Source organism: Nipponia nippon, unplaced genomic scaffold, assembly GCF_047370975.1.
Source record: "Nipponia nippon isolate SJK-2023a ecotype South Korea unplaced genomic scaffold, ASM4737097v1 scaffold_3, whole genome shotgun sequence".
In the NCBI taxonomy this organism is placed as follows: domain Eukaryota; kingdom Metazoa; phylum Chordata; class Aves; order Pelecaniformes; family Threskiornithidae; genus Nipponia; species Nipponia nippon.
The window spans coordinates 44833664-44853000 of NW_028262347.1; the positions used below are offsets into that span (position 1 = coordinate 44833664).

General features: G+C 37.2%; 1 protein-coding gene across 2 annotated transcripts in view; it reads left to right on the plus strand.

Annotated features, from left to right (window-relative positions):
* PTPRQ (protein tyrosine phosphatase receptor type Q) overlaps positions 1-14328 on the plus strand; it is a 143572-nt gene extending 129244 nt beyond the window's left edge. For both annotated transcript variants that reach the window (XM_087765815.1, XM_087765814.1), the window contains 8 exons: positions 1190-1280; positions 2690-2766; positions 5253-5387; positions 5500-5625; positions 7750-7898; positions 9736-9871; positions 13454-13577; positions 13864-14328. In XM_087765815.1, the coding sequence (XP_087621941.1) occupies positions 1190-1280; positions 2690-2766; positions 5253-5387; positions 5500-5625; positions 7750-7898; positions 9736-9871; positions 13454-13577; positions 13864-13901 (876 nt within the window). In that variant the 3' untranslated portion in view covers positions 13902-14328. The remainder of the gene's footprint in view (positions 1-1189; positions 1281-2689; positions 2767-5252; positions 5388-5499; positions 5626-7749; positions 7899-9735; positions 9872-13453; positions 13578-13863) is intronic.
* The last annotated feature ends 5009 nt before the right edge of the window (positions 14329-19337 follow it).

Genomic DNA, 19337 nt, shown 5'->3' on the forward strand with positions numbered 1-19337 from the left:
TGACAAAATATTTGAATAAGCAATGAAAGAAAACACCAGAATAAAAAACACTCCTGCTTTTTCCACTTTTCATTACCTCTTTCATTTATTTATTTATATATTTGCTAATAGTTGCCCATTAAATTTTATTTATAGAAGACAAACTGTCTCAAATACCTGGGCAAAAGAGCACTTGAAAATAATTAACATTGAATCTGACAGTAGGGCTATCTGCCCCACTTTTGGAGTTAGCCTATGTAGAGAGTAACTGTTAATATTAAAAGACAAATTTGAAGAGATTTCTCAGCACAAGTGGCAAAATTTTGTGTTGTACTCATTCAAAGCAATAGGTAGATCTCTTCATTTGTATCTTAGCTAGATGTTGAAATAGACTTGCATACAACATTTGTCAAACAAAGGGAAAATCTGTTACAGTTAATGTAGTTATTAACTTAGAAATTCTGGCTAAATTCTGGCTTTTCTAAGAGTTTTCTATTCTCCTATCACCGCTACAAGATCATCACATTAATACGTTTTCTCCATTAACAGGTTATGAAGTTGTCTCCACTCTTTTACTCAGCTTTGGAAATGATACCTATTTATGTATATGAACACCCCCATCAAATACGTTCCTCAATATGAATCATTTGTCCATCTCCGCCCTTCAGTAACAGAACTAATGACCAGTTATGAAAATGCAGTACAACCCAAAATAACTCTTCCCACCCCTTTCGCAAACAGTCCTGTGAACAATAGCTAATTGCCAGTTGTCTCAACTTAATTAAATTCTCATCAGTTCTCATGCTGTGGCAAGAACTCTCCCAAGCTACAGGAGTCAGGAAAAGGCATTATTCAAGAATAAGGCTGAGTCAGTAGGGCATGGTAACCAAGCATGTGACTTCAGGAAAACACAGAAAAGAACTACAAAAGGTGATAGGCTGACTTGATCCAGACTTGTAAAGGTGAAAGTTCATGTAAGCTTTAATTGTTCAACTTGACAGCATTGTCTGCAGCGCTGCATCTAATGTTGCTGGTGTAACTGGGGTTGACAGTGAGGTGGAATGCTCTGTAATGCTTCCAGCTGTTCTTAGAAATGCGCTCTGTTGCAGAACTAAAGAATTCTTCCTCTTACTGGAGTGGCTGTGTCATTTTTTGTATTCACTGAAGGTGAAATGCAAAGGTTTGCTGACAAACATTTATTCCTCTACAGGAACTCCCCAAGTTTCTTGAAGACCTTGCTTCAACTGATGCTGATCTGCCTTGGAACAGGTCTAAGAATCGTTTCCCAAACATAAAGCCATGTATGTGTGCTTACCGATTAACTCCTCCGTTTTGCTCTCTACCTTCGATAGTGCAGCATATATTTGGAATGAAACTGTATTTTTGTTTGATCTTTGTAATGGCAGAACAATCATGTCCATGTTATGAAATAATTTTCTGTCAAGTAATCTGTCTTTTCATTGTGTTTTTTTAAAGACAGTTTTATTTGCAAGTAGCTTTCAACTTGGTCTCACAAGCTTTAATATGCAGGTGCAAGAAACTGTAGCCTCAATAGTTTCTTAGCTTTGTAATTCAAGCCACGTAGCGAACTCTTTAACATTCTTCCTTGTTTTTTTTTCCCTTTAGTGAGAAGTAAATTTTTTCTAACATATAAAATCCACATGTTTGTGCATTCAGCTACCTCAGGAGCCTGGGTATGCTTTCTTGTGGATATGTGTACATGTGCTGCGAAGGTTCCACAGAAGATCAGAGTGACTGTATGATAACTTATAAGCCAAGGCTAGATTTTATCACAGGAGACAGGAGTCTGTCTCTCTGTACTCAACACTGCTTCATTTTTCAGTTAATAAGACAAGAAATGTCATTATTATTTTAGGCATTAGCTGTGATGTGAGATGGGGAGCATGGCATTCCTTGGTTAATAATGCTACATTCTGTGCTATTAACTTTTCAGAGCAGCTGTTCCTGCTATCTACTGCCCTGCTCAAGACATACTCTAAGTTACAGTCACTAAGAATTGATATTCATGACACACAATGAAATATGAACAGATGAGTTTCATAAATCTTTAACTTTGTATTCTAATTTTTTTTACTAAGTTGAGGACCAAATATCAAAATTTGGAATGTTTGATTTCGGCATTTACTTATTCACATATGACATCTTTCCTGGGTTTTGTCATTTCTGCATACACAACGTGGGCCCAAATGGGAAACCCTCAATCTTTTTTTTTTTTCTGTAATAATGAGCTTACCTTATGTAAAAGAAGTAAAAGTACATAAAAGTGCCAGGATCTGGCTCAAATCTGTGACCTGGAAAACAAGTATATAGGAAAGACTGTCAGACCCCTGACCCTGCTGTCTGATTCACACGGAGGTTGTCTGTGAAAGAACAACATAGCTTAAAGTACACGGACTACCTTTAAGCAGAGTATTCTCCCATACATACATCAAATTGGAGGTTTTGGCACATTCACCATTTTAATTAAAAAGTATTGTATTAAAATACATCTGGAACATTAAAGGATGACTATACAGTAATGGAAGTTGGTTACATTCCCTTTGTAATTAGTGTTCTAATATGTCAAGTATTGTTAGATTAGCAACAATAACAGTATCTTTGATTTCTTAGCACTCCAGGAACACTTGTTACATGCATCTATGGTTTTTGACCAAATCTTTTAGTTAACTAGACTTTATTTCCATGACAGATAATAACAACAGAGTAAAGCTGATGCCTGATGCTGGTATTCCTGGATCTGACTACATTAATGCCAGCTACGTGTCTGTAAGTAGAAAATGTCTCACATTTTTACTATATTTGTTTTCTGGTAGAAGAGAGAGTCAAAAAATAACTTGCAAGAACAGGATTCTAATTTTTCTTTCATTCACTACAGCTACTGTTGCCATGGAATTATTCAAGTGACTCCTGTGGCATTGAACATGAGAGTTAAAAATATAAATTAACCCATTTTCATTGCTAAGCAATGATTTTCAGTAGTAATCAAAACTGTGTCCAGCAAATTACTTTCTATAAATTGTGTCATACCATTATCATTAAAGACAATAGTGAAACTCCCACTGAGGTCAATTGTTTAGACAGGTGTTATTGGTCTCTTGGTTCAGGAGTTGGAGCTATTGTATATGAACAGGACAATGTAAAGATAACTGAACTGAAACTTTTCATAGAAATGGCTAACAGTTTTGGTGAGTGGGATTGGTATGCCCCTTATTATTTTGTGAAAGTTATGATGGAGGAAAATGCAAATAAGCTTCTTGAAGAAGAAACTAATGTTATATTTCTCATCCTCAGCTTTCTTCCTAGACCTTCCGTTTTCCAATTGTGTTCTCAGTAAATTCTTCGTGTATATTTTTATCTCATTTTTGTCCTGTTGAAGCTCAAAGTGTGACTTACAATTATGCATTTAATTTGTTGTAGCAGTGGCTGGTGGTCTCACAGGAGGTCAAGACTTGATTTGCACTAAGCACTATTCAAACACATAGCAAGACATGCAGACTGTAGTCTAAACGGATGAGACAATGGCAGGTAGAAATAGTTATTTCCAGGTAATTAAGGGACATTCACAGCGAATAAGCAATAGAGCTGAGAGCATCTTCCTCTCTCATTAGCAAAAGCTATTTATTCCCTTTATATGGAATGTCCTGGTTCTGACAGTTAGCAGATAGGAAGAGCCATGCCATGTTGTTACTTGACGCTGGGACTATACACGGAACTACTGAGAAGGAGACCAGACAGCTTGGAGCATGGCCTAGTCTTTACCCGTCCTGTCACTAACTGCCATGCCAAGGCTTAGGCAGGGAGCGCTAACAGCAGCTTCCAAAGAGCTGCGGCAAAAGCCAACTGCAGAGTGTTCCCTGATGAGATTTTGCATGTCTTTACTGCATAGAGGCATCCCACTTTAGGTCACTGTTCATCAGTGAATAGACAACTGTAATGTTATAATTTCTCAGGGCTAAAGCTTTGCTCTTTATATGCCCTCACTTTCCATATTTGTGGATGTGTAAATTTATAAATGCATATAGCTGTAAATATACAATATGTGTGTGTGTGTATTTATATACCTATTTATCTAGGTGTATATACATATGCATACATATAAAGAGAGTGAAGGAGAAATCTTGTGTGTAGTTTTAACAAATGGGAAGTTGGCTGCTGCTTTTATTTCCATTGGTTAAGCAAGAAAAAGTCAGTAAACTGAACTGTGAGCTTTGCATCCCTGAATTGCAGTTTCTCACCTCACTCTTAAACTAGGGAGGATTAACATAGTTTCTCACTGCCACCTGTTCTGTATATTATAGATGGAGTAAGTAACAGGCAGCTGTGAATTATAGGGCTATAATTCCAACCAGGAGCTTCGGTGGTGCTATAAACCACTGTGTCAGTTGTTTTGAGCAGTAAGCAGAACTCCGTGATATTATAGACCGCTAGCTCTACAGCATAAATATATTGCTATTATTTCTATTGTTGTTATTTTAAACTTTCTGTAGTACATAAGAGTTCCTGTAGGGTAAACTTAGTTTCTTTGAGGAAACAGATCCATGAGAACCCATGCACTGACAGCATTTACACAGATTTTTTTTCAACAAGCTTCCTTCTCCCCAAGTTTTACATCAATTTATAAATGAACTAAACAGCAGAAGCCAACACTAAAATAAAAGTCAACCCCTACAGTAGGTTTCTCGAAGACCTTTTATCAGAGATCATTTGTTTGAGTAAGCTCCATCCCTAAGCTACAGCAGATCGCTGACGATCACTGGAAGGACAAGGTCATCGTTGTGGTGTGTAGCTTGCACTAGCTCTCAGACCACTCCTTAGTTGTTTCCCTGGCTCCACTGCTGCTTAGCACTATTTAATTCTACTTTGTTGGCCACCTCCTGACACAGTTCTTGGTGACCTCTGGCTGGATCTGCAGTAAGGCTAATATGAAGGTTTAGATATTTTTAAATGGGAATTACTGACTTGATGTCACTGTAATTTCTCTGCTAAATGCATTTCTATTAGGATGGCATTTCCCAAACTTTATTAGAGCATTCGTTCATAACTGGTCTGCACGGTGGAAAAAATGCCATTACTTCCTTAGGTTTCCCAGGCCATCTGCCATGCGATGGTTAGCCAGGCCTATGCCAATTTGTTTAGTATGTCTGACAAGGTTCTAGCCTTAGGCATGATAGCTACAAGCACAACTATGAAACACATGCAAACTCTTTTTTTCCTTGCCAACCATTATATATTGAATATTTTCTTTTTCTTAGGGTTATTTGTGTCCAAATGAGTTTATTGCAACTCAGGGACCATTACCAGGAACAGTGGGTGATTTCTGGAGAATGGTGTGGGAGACGAGAGCAAAAACACTTGTGATGCTTACACAATGTTTTGAAAAAGGACGGGTAAGTTACCAGTGTACCAATTAAGAGCATTTGATATAATTGGAAATTCTGGATGTAATTTCCGTCAAGATTATAATATGATCATTGTTAATTAGTAATCATCTCCCTGCAGATAAGATGTCATCAGTATTGGCCAGAAGATAATAAACCAGTTACTGTGTTTGGGGATATAGTGATTACTAAATTGATGGAAGATATTCAAATAGACTGGACCATCAGAGATCTAAAAATTGAAAGGGTAAGCCAGAGCTGGAAGCTGATTTAAGAAAACCCATCCAACACCTCAAAGAACATCAGATGTGCTCCATCCCACCCAACTATCCCTCAGTATTATTCTTTTAATCTTTTAATGCATATGCATTGTACCACCTGGTTTTCCTGCATTTTGTTTTCATTCCTGTTTTTTTCTTTCCTGAGAATTTTCTCCAGTTTCTGTCACAAAGAGCTCAGATATGTGGCTGACATGCTATGAAGGGCCTATCAAGGTTACTGAACCTCTGTCTGGTGGGAGGTGAAGTTTCTATTTGGACACCTCAGTTGTCTCTTCTAGAAAGGAGTAATCCTAACCATTCTGGGATCAGACAAATCCCTTTGAATGTATCCCTCTCAGATTAAAGGGCAAGATTCTCTGGTGCAGCGCAGCTGTTTTTCATTGTACCACAGTTGTATTGGCCTCCACCCCCAGGAGATTCACCCAATATAAATGAGAATCATCAGTATTACTCCCACTCTTTGTGCTGGGAAGCGGGGTGGGAGGTACAGCATAGATGTTCATCTTTGTCATGATCCACAACTTTGGAAAAATTAGCACCCAGCGTTAAGTCAGACGAGCAGCTGGGCTCAGAAAGCAATCTGGGCATAATGACCCAAGATGAAGTCAGTCTTCTTTTGCAGTCCCAACATTGACCTGTGTTGTATGCAGTACAGCCAGATCCTAGGACCTGAACTCGACTATCCGAATACATGCGTTAGCATCCTGTGGCACGTGCATGTGACAACAGGAACAGAGCAGTTAGGGGATTGTCTCAGTGGTCACCCCATAAGGCTATGTTAAACACATAGTACAGGACAATTCAACATTTTAAAAAGAGTGAGAGAAGATAAACTTTTTTCAGCTAAAGTAAGACAGATTTTCCAAGACTGGAAAAGGGACTATTTAGAGTAAAAATGCACGCCAGCAAAATGCGAAGTCACCTGTGTTGACCAGGGTGAGGCTGAAAAGAAAAGAAAGCAAAACATGACCTGAATTGACCAAGTGATCCATTTACTATAGCTGAATTACCCTGCACAAGAAGCTGTGTCCTTTATAAGCATGTCATTAAATCAGCCATATTGCTGGCTTTGAGATTGTACTTCATCTACCATTCACAAATGGATGGATTCTTGATGATCTTCCAGTGAAGGTAAAAAGCATATGTGTGGGAAATCATTCACAGTTATTGCCATATTGCATCCAAAGTCACTTCTCTTTTGTTTTTATGTTGATCAGTTTTAAAAATATAGACCCAAAGTAGTTGCTACACATAATTGTTCACAGTTGTTCAGCATTTCTTGCAATATGAAAAGAGCAAGTGGTTGGTTCAAAATAAATTTAAAAAAAAGGAACTGGTTCATTATACAACAGTTGATTAAACTGTGGTACTTCTTGCTGCAAGATATTGTGAATGCTAAAAACTTACAGGGCTTCATAAAATCTGGAGAAATTAGTAGAAAAAAATTCTGACGCTATTAAATTTTGAGATAGCATCTCTGACTGAGGCAGTTCCTAAGTAACAAACTGTTAAGAATGGAAAGGATATTCTGTGGAACTATAGATAGATTGTTGTCTTGTTTTATAATTTTCCCTAAGAGTTTTCCTTGAGTACTGTTGGAAACAGGATATTGTTCTAGGCAGGCCTTTGGCATGATCCTGTGCTTTTATTCTTATGTCCTTTGTAGTTAATTTAGATATCAGATCATAACCAGCTCTTTTCTTTGAGTTACTATTGCTGCTGCTCTGATTGAGATGACATCAAACACTTAGAAAATATATTTGTGTTTACCAACATATGTGTGTTTGCCTTGACTACATTGGATCAATCTTAGAATGGTTGATTTTCCCTAAATAAATTTGTCAGCCCAATTCAATAAACTTTTTAATGAGCTGTAGAAACTTCAACCTGTAATATGCAAATTACATTGATATAGTGACTGAAGTCAAATGGAGAATCACTGCTGAAGTCATTACTACTTCCTGAAAGATGGACTTGATGCCATCTCTCTCAAGAAACCTGCCATAAGCTCTCTGCACAACAAATTATCCCTTGGCACAAGTACATCTTACAATTATTATGCTAAAAATGCCTTACTTTATATTTTTCAGCATGGAGACTGCATGATGGTGCGGCAGTGTAACTTTACTTCTTGGCCAGAACATGGAGTCCCTGAAACTACTGCACCAATTATCCATTTTGTAAAACTTATCCGTGCAAGTCGAGCACATGATAATACACCGATGGTGGTTCACTGCAGGTAAGCATTTTCACCAAATCATTATTTAGTATCTTATAATTTCAAGTGCATATTAATGCTCAGGGAAGTTGCCAGAAGAAGAACAATGAAAACTGAGTGCACAGGTGTGGTTCTAGCATGGACAGCAGTGAAGGTTTCTCTAGCAGTGCTCTAAGGAGCCTTTCTAGGAGGTAAAATGCCAAAGTGTGTCTGTTCTTCCATTCTTGGAAATCCCATCGAGGTGATGTCAGTGAAACAGTTACTTCAACAATTGCAATAAGGTACTGCTGGCTTTATCTCAATTTGCCTCTTTATCATAAGAAGAGGAATAGCAACTGACATGTTGGTTTCAATTACTTCTATTGTAGTTATAGCTCTTCTTAAGAAATAAGTATTAAAAATTGTATTTAAAATGTACATGTCACATATCAAGAGGAAGAAACTACTTGGGAGCCACAGAGAATGACAAAGAGGAATAAGGGTTTGCATATACCAGATTGCAAGCTTGGATGCCTGTAAACAGCTAAAATCTATATTTAGGCTCTTAAATAAATGGTCTGGTGGTCAGAGGTGTTCAGCTGTCATAGTTCCCATTGATTTCATACTCAACACTCTTAAACGGCTATTTCAAAGAGTAGGTGTGGGGGGAAGGCTAAGTCTTCAGGAAGGTGGTGAGTGTGTCTGCATGTTATATGCAGGTTAGTGTTCCCAACAAAGGAGTGGGCATACTTCAAAATCGTGATCTGAACTCAGAGGTCTGCAATTGATTCTTTGCCTCATGCTCACTCAGTGTGAGTCTGGAAATATGTGGAAGGAAAAGCTGGGTTTGCTGCCACAAATCTCTTCCCTAACTGTCCAGTTACCATGGGAGTTCTTTTTATTTGTCCTCAGTGTCCTACAGGTGCCACCCACAATGGGTGATAAACCCTCATTTTATTTGATATCGTCGTCATTCACAGTTTGACAGTTCCCTCAACTGCAGGGGCCAGAGAGACTATTACAGGAAAGAACTTCATGGTCTTCATGTTTTGAGGACACTTCATGCTCTGCGGCCCCTCTGCAATGAATCCTGTCCCCTTTTCACAACACAGATACATAAAGGGGCCAGCAGGGGCCAGATACTCCATCTGTGCTCAAATTCCCAGTGTTATAAAGCAGGAGTCTGTGTCCTCATATCCAGAAAGCTTATTCGTTACTTTCTGCTCACTAGATCTTACAGGTTCAAAAGAGTTTTGCTATACATTTCCTGATTATCTGCAGTGATATACTCTGCATTTATTATACTATTTGCAGAGAAGTCTGATAGTGATTTTGAGAAAATCCTATTTGTTTTCAAACCTTGAAATGAAACACTAGTTACCAGTGTGTCTTGCACACACATCCTCTTTTTAAAAGTATTTTCTTTTAAATGTTTTGCTAGATCCCATGTTGTTTTGTCTCAAATACCAAAAGCATCGCAGAATCCAGGTGTGATTTCACAAAATCTTGTTATTTTTTTTCTTTGATTTAGTGAGCTATAGAAAATTCACAGAAAAGCTGTAGGACCATTTTTCCACTTATACAGGTTTGGTTTAGTTATATCTCATTTGTCTGATGCAACCCCTTGTAAAATCAAAATCAGAATGAGGCTCAAATCCAGATTTCACTCGATTCCATTCGGCAAGGACGGACACACACACACACACACACACACACACACACACACACACACACACAAATACTGAAAAAGATTTAATTTTTTCTGAAGTTTTTTTTTTTCACAATAAACTTAATTTAACCAGAATATTCTAAGAAAATATTTTATACTAAAAAAAATTAACATAAAAACTTTATTTCATCTTGTGTATTATGTTTGCAGTGCTGGTGTTGGAAGAACAGGTGTTTATATTGCACTTGACCATTTAACCCAACATATAAATGACCATGATTTTGTGGATATCTATGGACTTGTAGCTGAGTTAAGAAGTGAAAGAATGTGTATGGTACAGAATCTGGTAAGATTTATATATTTATCTCTTCTGTTTTCCTGTTCTTAAAAAGTTAGTCATCCGGTCATCTGATCTCCTACAAAACAAGACTAGAAAGCTCAGAACAATCAGCCGCTTAATAAATTTTCTATCAAATCCTGATTCTTTTTGGATTTCAAGCATTGTGCAAATGTATTCTTTTTATCTATTTAAGTATATTTGGCCAGCAAAGTCTTGACAAGTGCTGAAAAGAGTGCTGAAAGATTTAGTTTTTAGAACCTAAATCATAATTTCTCAGACTTTGAGAAAGTTCATTTCAAATTTTGGGTGAAGAACAGTTGTTAAATAAAAAATGGATTTGCTCATGCACTATTCAATTTGACTTTATTTATTACTTAACTGTATTTTTGTGTGTATGTATATGTAGAGTATCCTTCAAACTTTTAAATATTCTTTACCTTTGACCTATTAACACTTCCTTGATTTTTTTAAAATTGCTTCAAATAAAATAACACAGATGGATAGAATTAGGCACAGTATTCAGAGTTTGCAAAATCAAGGCAATGATGGGTTTGGGGTCTAAAAAAGTGCATTTCTGGTAGACTTATTGAGTATGGCTATAAGTTAGTGATGACCTGCTGGTAAGGAAGACCTCTGCTGTGTCTGGAGATCTGGGTATATGTAAAGGAGTAACAGCAGAATTTAAAGCTGATCCTAAATGCCTAGTAGAATGGAAATCCAGCTGTATTTACATAAGGCTTCTGGAATAAGCCTCCTGCAGGCCAGAACTAACCCAAAGCTGCTGCCTGAAGCCTTTGAGTCTAGAGCATGACTTCCTAACTTCTCAGTATGGGTGAGCAGTCTCAGGATGAACTTCCACATGACTGGACTGATGGATTGAAACTGATTTTAATGTAAGGAGACTTGTTCCATTAGGAATGCGATTCTCCTGTTCTATATCATATCAGAATATATGAAAAGTATGTCAGAATGTACAAAGAGAGGTTAACCTCTCTTCAGCAACTGCACTTCAGAAGATTTTGTGAGACCTTCTGGTGATACTGTGTCATGCTGTTTCTTGTAAGGTGCTGTCTGATTACCAATTGCTTTCATTTTTTCCTTTTGAAGTCTTGATGCAGCTAAACAATTGCCAGGACTTTCCTGTGATGATGAATTCTGGGAATACTTTTTTTAGTTGTTGTTTTACACTTTTGACTAGAAATACAAGCATCTGAAAATAAGGCAAAGGCTGGGAGACAATTTAATGGGAGGCCCCCCCCAAATAAAATCTTAGAACAGTAAGACATTTGATAAGATCAGTGCCAAAATGCAATGGAGGACAATGGTCTCATAGTTCTGATTTCCAAACAGATCAAGTATTGATCTATATGCTAGCTGCAAAATCCTGAGACAGGTTGTTCTCTGTCTAGGCCATTTCTAGCTCACGTTTGCAAGACTACAAAATGCAGATCAGCACTAAAACTTGACCAAAGAGAACGAAATCTTATAAAGTTTTATGGAGGATTCAGTAGCCAAGCTATTCTGACAGTTCTGTTATAAAATACTGTTTGGTAGTCTGTAATTCAGATTTTATGTGATAAGCACAGAAGATATGAAGAGAGAAGCAATTCCTTCCCAGAACTCAGTTTAGAGATCCCTCAGTCAAAGGGGAGTGAAATAAATAACAACTGGTTGCTGTCAGACGTGTGTTTTGCTTGATTACAGCTTCAAAATAGTTTTCCTTTTGCCAACAGAGTCACTCTCTGTTACTGTAGCCAATGGGCACAGAATGGCCCACATCTGTGCAGTTAAACACCTCTGCAGTTACCACTCTCTTCCCAAGCTCTCCGTAGGGAATGACCCATAGTCTGCAGTAACTCCTCAAACACACCTGGAAATTATTTGCAATAGTGCTGGTTCACGTGGATCAAAACTACGCAAGGGACTATCCAAACAATCTGAAGTAGTTTGGATGATCAAGTTCCACTGGCTGGCAATGTACCCAGACACTGTTTAATGCCCTAATGTAGATATAATTTCAATGTCCTGGTACTCTGCCTGGTGGCCTGTACATTACCAAGGCCTGCCCTTGGACTACAGGTAAAGTGCATAACCTAATATTTAGTTATTCTTTCTCACACTTCCAACCATAAAAAAAAGACTTTAAAATAATTAAGAATGTCATTAATTCTAACTGGGAAAATAACTAGTCACACATACATTCCCCAGGTATCCTGCTTCACTCTCCCCTGGCAAACTGAGAAAGATTTTCATTGCTACATGCTCACAAGTAGCGATGTGAATGCAAGAAATTATGGAGCTTTCAGAGTCTGCCTTCTGAATTGGAATAACCAGTCTAAACTCCACTGAAACTTAAGACCTTCATTCTAGAAATCCATATTTGTCCAGTGGATCCGTTAAAGTTGTACTTGCCAAGTCAAGTACAAAGGCTAGTTTGAAGTAATGCCATGCTATTGCTTCAGTAAGCAAGCTATTGAAAGCGTCCTGGTACTGTGTACTTCAGGCGCCTGTAAAAGTCTGTTTTATGACACGTGGCTCTGGAGCTGTGACCCTAAAACGTATCCATGTAAACAAATTTCTCTTATAAATCTGAGACATGTGAATTGAAAATCGATGGCAGTTCTGAAAAAAAATAGCAATTATTAAGCAGAAAAATTACAGTAATGTATTTACCCATGCAAAAGTCAAGGAAGTTAAAGATATATTGATCATCACCATCTGCAGAGATGTTCAAAACCTATCTGGACAAGGTCCTGGGCAATGTGCTTTAGCTGACCCAGCTTGAGCAGTGGGAGTTGCACTAGGTGATCTCAAGAGGTCCCCTCCAACATAAACGAATCTGTGTTCTGGCTCATTTTCTGCATCTACATACACAGGACTTCTATGTGAAGAGACGCTTAATCCATTTATTTTCTTTCTATCTGTTTTCATTCTTTTGTTTCATTCTTTATTTCATTCTTACATTGCCTTTTTTTAGTTTTCTCTTTTCAGCAATCATTACCCAGAGCTACTTTATGTCCTGGGAAGTGTCAGATTAACTTTAGTTTCCCACTCTTTGCATTATATTCTGTTAAAGATGATGCTACATTCTAAGAAGTGTCACTAAAAATAATGTGTTTTTTTTGCTCTTAGCAATGGTGCATGCTCCTAGAACATGTAGATTTACTTGAACTTTTGCATTTGAGTGCACCCTGCTGGTTTTCTCTATGCTAGAAAGAGGAAAATTTTCTTATCTAAATATTACATTCATGTGGTTCAGTTTCTTCAGTCTGAATCTAGTGGCAAAAAGTAAATGAACATCTTTTTGTAGAAGAAACTTTTACAGAAAATCTCAGTTATGATTAGTCTAATTTCATATATCTTACTGGGCGTAAGAATGAACATGTTTTGACAAATTTTAACACTTTATGCCTCATAATGAACGAAATCAGATCAGGCATATATGATATCATTGAAATACCGAGATTGCTGAGTTAAACTGCAGTTACTTTGAGAACATCTAAATGTTATATAAAAATTGAAAAAGTTTTTCAGTATTAGAAGTACATTTTTCTTCTAATCAAATATCTTTAAATTCACATCTTACAGGCACAATATATATTTTTGCATCAATGTGTATTGGATCTGTTGACAAGCAAGGGAAGTAGTCAGCCCATATGTTTTGTAAATTATTCAGCACTGCAAAAGATGGACTCTCTGGATGCCATGGAAGGTAAGGAGATACAGATTGTCTCAAATATTATTTTTTCATAGCAGGTGCATCAATTTGTCCAGACTAAGAAGCAGTAACAAATACTTAGACATGCATTTTTTGGCTTCAGAAGTGTAATTTTCTAGCAATTTGCTGCCCTTTAATCTCCCTCATGGTAATAGTCAGTGCTCAAGATGTCCACTTTTTTCCCTGCAAGGTCTTTTAAATTCAGCCAAAACAGTTATCTGCCATTAGGTACTATTTGTTTACAAGGTAGGTTAATGTAATGTATCTGTTTCTTTTGTAGGTGATGTGGAGCTTGAATGGGAAGAAACTACCATGTAAATACTAAGACTAAATATTAAAGATATTGAGATTTTGAAAGTCAAAGTCATATTTTTCTAAGCACAGGGGCCAAAGTGAATTCCCCTATTTTGATGATTAAAACAAACACAGATGGCTGAAACAACTTTTCTTCTATCAATGTGCCTTCATAAATATGTTAAAGTATTTTATTCAGATCACTGAGCAATAATGATTTGGAGTACTTTTGCACAGACTGCACTTCTGGTGTTATATGAATACTGCATTCAGTATGCATTTAAATAGAAAGTGTGTTTGAACATATTCCTTTTTTCCAGTTATCTTTGTAAAAGAAGAAAAATGAGCCAAATACGATGTAAAAATTTCATATTCCCAGTGAACTTATTTTGGTGTGTATTTGCTGTGTCCTTTGTGTTTTGATTTTAAGTAAAAGCTACAATTCCTTGAATCATTCGTGCTAGATTGGTTTCAATGTTGTCAGCTCTTGCAGATTAATTCCAATACCATCACGGTGATCTTTACCTAAATGTATGTTCTTGTGTTTTGAATCTTTTTTTTAGAGTGGTAGCATATCAGCTCATGATCCTGAACAGCTGAAGAGTCACCTTCTGACATGGGGAGGATTATTCAGCTTTTACACAACACACAGTAGCTCTTCAGGGACACTTGGGGCTATTTAAGCAATCTTATAATCAGTGGGTTGTTTTTTTTAAATATACAATGGTGATTGCATATGTTCAGTGCTGAAGAAAGTATTTTACATTCCTGCTACTTTTTAAAGCAGATAAAACAAAGTAAAAGTATAAATTTATTGTATATTATAATGGATGTTAGATTGACTTGAGTAATAGAATGTTTATAATTCATTCACATTTCTTGAATATAACACGGCTCAGTATTTTGAAAGGTTACTCAAAATTTAATAACAATATATTTTATAACAGAGTTGTCAACTAAAAAAGTTGTTGCTCCTTTCTCAGGTTTGGTGAAGCACTGTAGACACTGAAAAATATGGGAACTAGTATTTGGAGATTTAATAAAAGAAAACATCTTCCACTCCCACTGATTATCATTATCGGAAATAAATCTGAAACAGGAATGAGAGAAGCAGGAAGGTCTTATCTGAGAAGCAAATCAAAAACTGGTAGAGTAGGAAGACTATAGAGAGATAATTAAACTGTGTGCCCAGGTTTTACATGGAAGTGACAGCATTCAATTGATATTATTGGGGGGAAGGGTTGATTGATTGCTAAGTTTTTCTCTGTGTAAAGAAATGTGTCATTCTGAATAATACTAAAGCTGTGACCTTAATCTGAGAATGCAAAACATAATAGTAAAGAGACTGTGGAGGTACTATCTTATATTCTGTTCAGACAGAAGAAATGCATAGCCTTGTTGAGGCATTAAGCTCAGGAAAGTCAGACAAACCTCTTTAGAACCTTGAAGATGTATGTGTGTGGGTGTGTTTGTGTGCACACACTCCAAACAGAATAATAAATGAACAAACCTTTCCATCTCTTAACTGTAGCTACCAGACAGAAAATACTATACAGTATGTAACCTGATATTTTTTCATAAGTAAATGATGGTAAGTGTTTGATGTCTTTCTAGAAACTGGCAAGGATGGTGCAGTGAGGACCCTTTGTAATTTAGCAGAAAGTGCCAAATATCTAAAATGAAAATCAAAAGACAGCATGTAAGGAGATGGAAAACGGTCGACAGAGATATTTTGGGCAATCTGTCTTTCAGGAAGACTGACGCTATTGTAAACATCACCTGTCAAGCTAAAAGGAAAACAATGCCTTTTAAAGCTGGATAGAGGGAGAGAGAGGTGATGTCCACAGCTGTTCAAGTCTCTGGCAAAGCATTCGGTACAGCTCTAGTTTCATTTGGTTCCTATGAAACATATGTTCTTCATTTATTATACATGTACTTTCAAGTATTCTGACAAATTGCTTGTAGGGACTTACAGATGTTTTTCATGATTTGTATTTGTACTTGGTAGCCGTACATGCAACACTGTGATAAATTGACATTATAGAGTCATAATCTTGTATAATCTTATATCCACAGTGGTGGAATATCTATATGTGTGTCATTCCTCTTTCAGTTGGAGGAAAAAGGTAAGAAGCCTTATGCAACTTACAGATGAACTCCAGAAGTTCCAAACATGCTTAAGTGTTTTCTATTTTATAAAATACTTAATGATGAAGATTCCTACATCCTCCTTTAGGGGACCTGCCTGTCCCCTAAAACACTACATTCAGTAGCATGCTCATGTGACACCTTAGTAAGCTGCTGGAAAATGTGACTCTATTTGCTGCAGAGGCAAAGTGAAAAACTGAAAAGCAATTTAAGTAGTTTATTATACAATTTGATGTAAGCAATCTGATACATGCTACCTTGACACGTTTTGCATTGTCTTTAGGGTAAAAGCCAATATTCAGTGTAAACTGGCCACAACTCGTAAGATACATGGTAGGGAAAAAAATATCTCTGAGTAATTCTCTCCAAGAACTGGTTTTCCGTATAAATACAGCAGTAGTTCACTGACCTTCTCATGTTCCCGCCAATGATTTACAGCAATAGGGGAGCATCTATATAGCAGGAGATCTTCCAGACCTCTGTTCAGTCGTGAAGAAAAAATTTCCACATGGTCTCTTGTCTTCCAGCCCTCCTTCCTTTATGCAATGACACCTATGGTGGTGCTGCTGACAGAACTGGAGAGCTGGAGGCAAGCAGAATTTGTCCGATTGCTATTTTAAGAATATATATGTATATAAAGCAGCACACCATTTTCATTTTTAATTTTGCCACTCAATTTTCTACAGATTCTTGGCGCTCCTAATATAGCAAGCTTATACTCTATCAAAATTAGAAACTGGGTGAATAAAAACTGGAGAAGAATACACAAATTCTATAGGATGATTACAATTGTATTGAAATTAAGTCATACTGTATTAAATTATTGGGGCAATTTCTATAGAAACTGATGTATCTCCATACATAGAAGAAACGGCCTTTATATATAGTTATAGCCAGTTCTGTTGGATATCATGAGAAGAGGCTACTCTCAGTGCCCTCAAAAACTGATCTGTTCTATTTACAAAAGTAGACAAAAGACAGCAGAACAGTTCATGTTGAATTTAAAGCGCTTTTTTGTACTGTTAAAGGAGCTGATAAAAATAATTGTGTATTCAAACTTGTGCTTTTACTGTACACATGGAGATATTCAGTAATTTAATTTCATACCATTATGTGAAAGATTAACAATGTGTATTAATCTGTGTAATACCATCTGTGCACTGCTGCAGTACAAGGTATGCTCATATGCAGTTACTAAGACAAAGCAGCAGAGAGCAATGAATCGATCATATTCCATACTAAGGTAACATGCCAGTGCACTTTCCTGGCTGCATACAGAATTCCAAAGCCTCCTAGATATGGACATGAATTTGCAGAGATTCAGGACACAATGTCCTGTGAAGTCTCTGGGCAGCAGAGATTTTTTCTGAAAATATTTTGACAGCAAGTTAAAATAAAACTTGAAAAATACCTGTTTCAGAATATGCATTACATGTATATTAAGCATTACACAAGATCATTGTCTATCCATGGGAATAAAGAAACAATAAAAATAGACAGATCCAAATTAATTTTTGTTTTAAGAACTATGAAAAGTATCCGATTAGCTCTCTGTTTTAGGGGATATGCATATGGTAATAATGAATTCAGGGTTGTTTTATAATTAAGCTACATGCCCGGTCAGTGCTGCAAAACCTGCAATGCATTGAGTGCAGTAGACTGTAACTGGAAACCATTGACACATAGCATTGGACATATCTTTGTCATTTTTGATCTTAAGGAACTGAGTCAGAGAAAATGTACTGAAAGGTGATCCACTGTTTCACCACTTGTGCATGACTGTTGTGTCACCACGTTCTGTATGGTGCTGAAAAGACAAGTCCTCCCAATATTGTTCTTCATGTTTTCTGTTTTCTAATGCTGTATGTAAGTGACTATATTAGAAGGAATTGTAAACAGTAATATGGATCATCTGAATTCAAATACTGCAGGCACGACCTACAGGCATACATCATTCTCAGGTAAGGTGTGCGGTGGTCTTACTTCAAACCTTCTGTCTATCCCTTTCCCTGTGAGTTGATTTCCAGATGACATCACAGACTATCATCAGCTGCATTTTTGTGCTGGCTCTTGCCCGGAATACACTTTCTGCCCTGCCCTCTATGTGGCTATGGTTATGAGCTATGAGACAAGTGCAAACCTACTTTTGTGCTGATCTCAGAGCTGAACTGCGGTATCAGTTGCATGTCTTTGCAGCATAGGCACTGTATGCAGTTGAAAAGATAAACTGGCTTCCTATCCAGAAGTTCCTCCTACTTCTGTAATAAATCCTGATACAAATTTTAGCCCTGGTCATTGTTCAGCGTCAGTTGAAGACAGCAAGATGGATCCAATGTTTGATATTTTGCATGGTGATTCTCTTTTCCCAATAACTTTTCCCAAATGATGCTGAACTAGTTACTTATTTTAATTATTTATTCTCGCAGCTCCTTTATCACGTAGGCCCTTTCTCACATTCCACTCTGTAAAGAAAACTGAAAATCCATGGCTTTTCAGCACTGGATAACAATGTCTATGATACATTTCTATGATATGCTTCATCAGGCAAAGTTTGGGATGAAGTTGTGCCTCTATATTTCGGTTGAAAGACAACATTTAGGAGGTTTCGGTTATATTTGGATCATCTTACTCTGCTTGTTGATTGGTGTTACCAGGGTGATCTTTTTGTAGGATGACAGCTGCACTCAGCTATCCACTGTAATCATGAATAAACCATTCCAGTACTACTTTACAGTCAATAATGGTCTGAAGGAAGTTTTACAAGGATGTTCCTAAAATATTTTGCAGGAGATGAAGTTCTGGATGATATAAAAAGAATACTTGGATACTGGAAACCTAATATGTGACTAAAGCTCTACCATTCACAGTTGCATTCCGTGAAGCCTGCTGAGCAGGAAGCGTGTCCTAGAACACCCAGAGCATATTTGGGACAACGTAACACAACCTTTGAGCTGGGTACTGCAAGATACAGGGCACTCTTGCCATCCGTGCAGGAACGCACTTAAATACGCTTTACTGTAAAATGTCCCTAGCTCACCTGAAAACCACAAACACAGGAAACACCTGTTATGACGGTGGGTAACCACCGTTGTGATTCAGGTTAGTGCTAGGAACCAAAGGACTCTAGCCAATTCTTTCACTAATCTTAAATACATAAACAAATATTTTGGCACCACAAGAGTAGAACATGGGCAGACAGAGTAGAGTATTTTCTTCCACTAATGGAGGCATAAGCAGAGAAGAAATTAAACCTGTATGTGTCTCTCTCTCTCCCTCAGTCTGCTGTCTGCATGTGCTCACCAGTTGGGGATA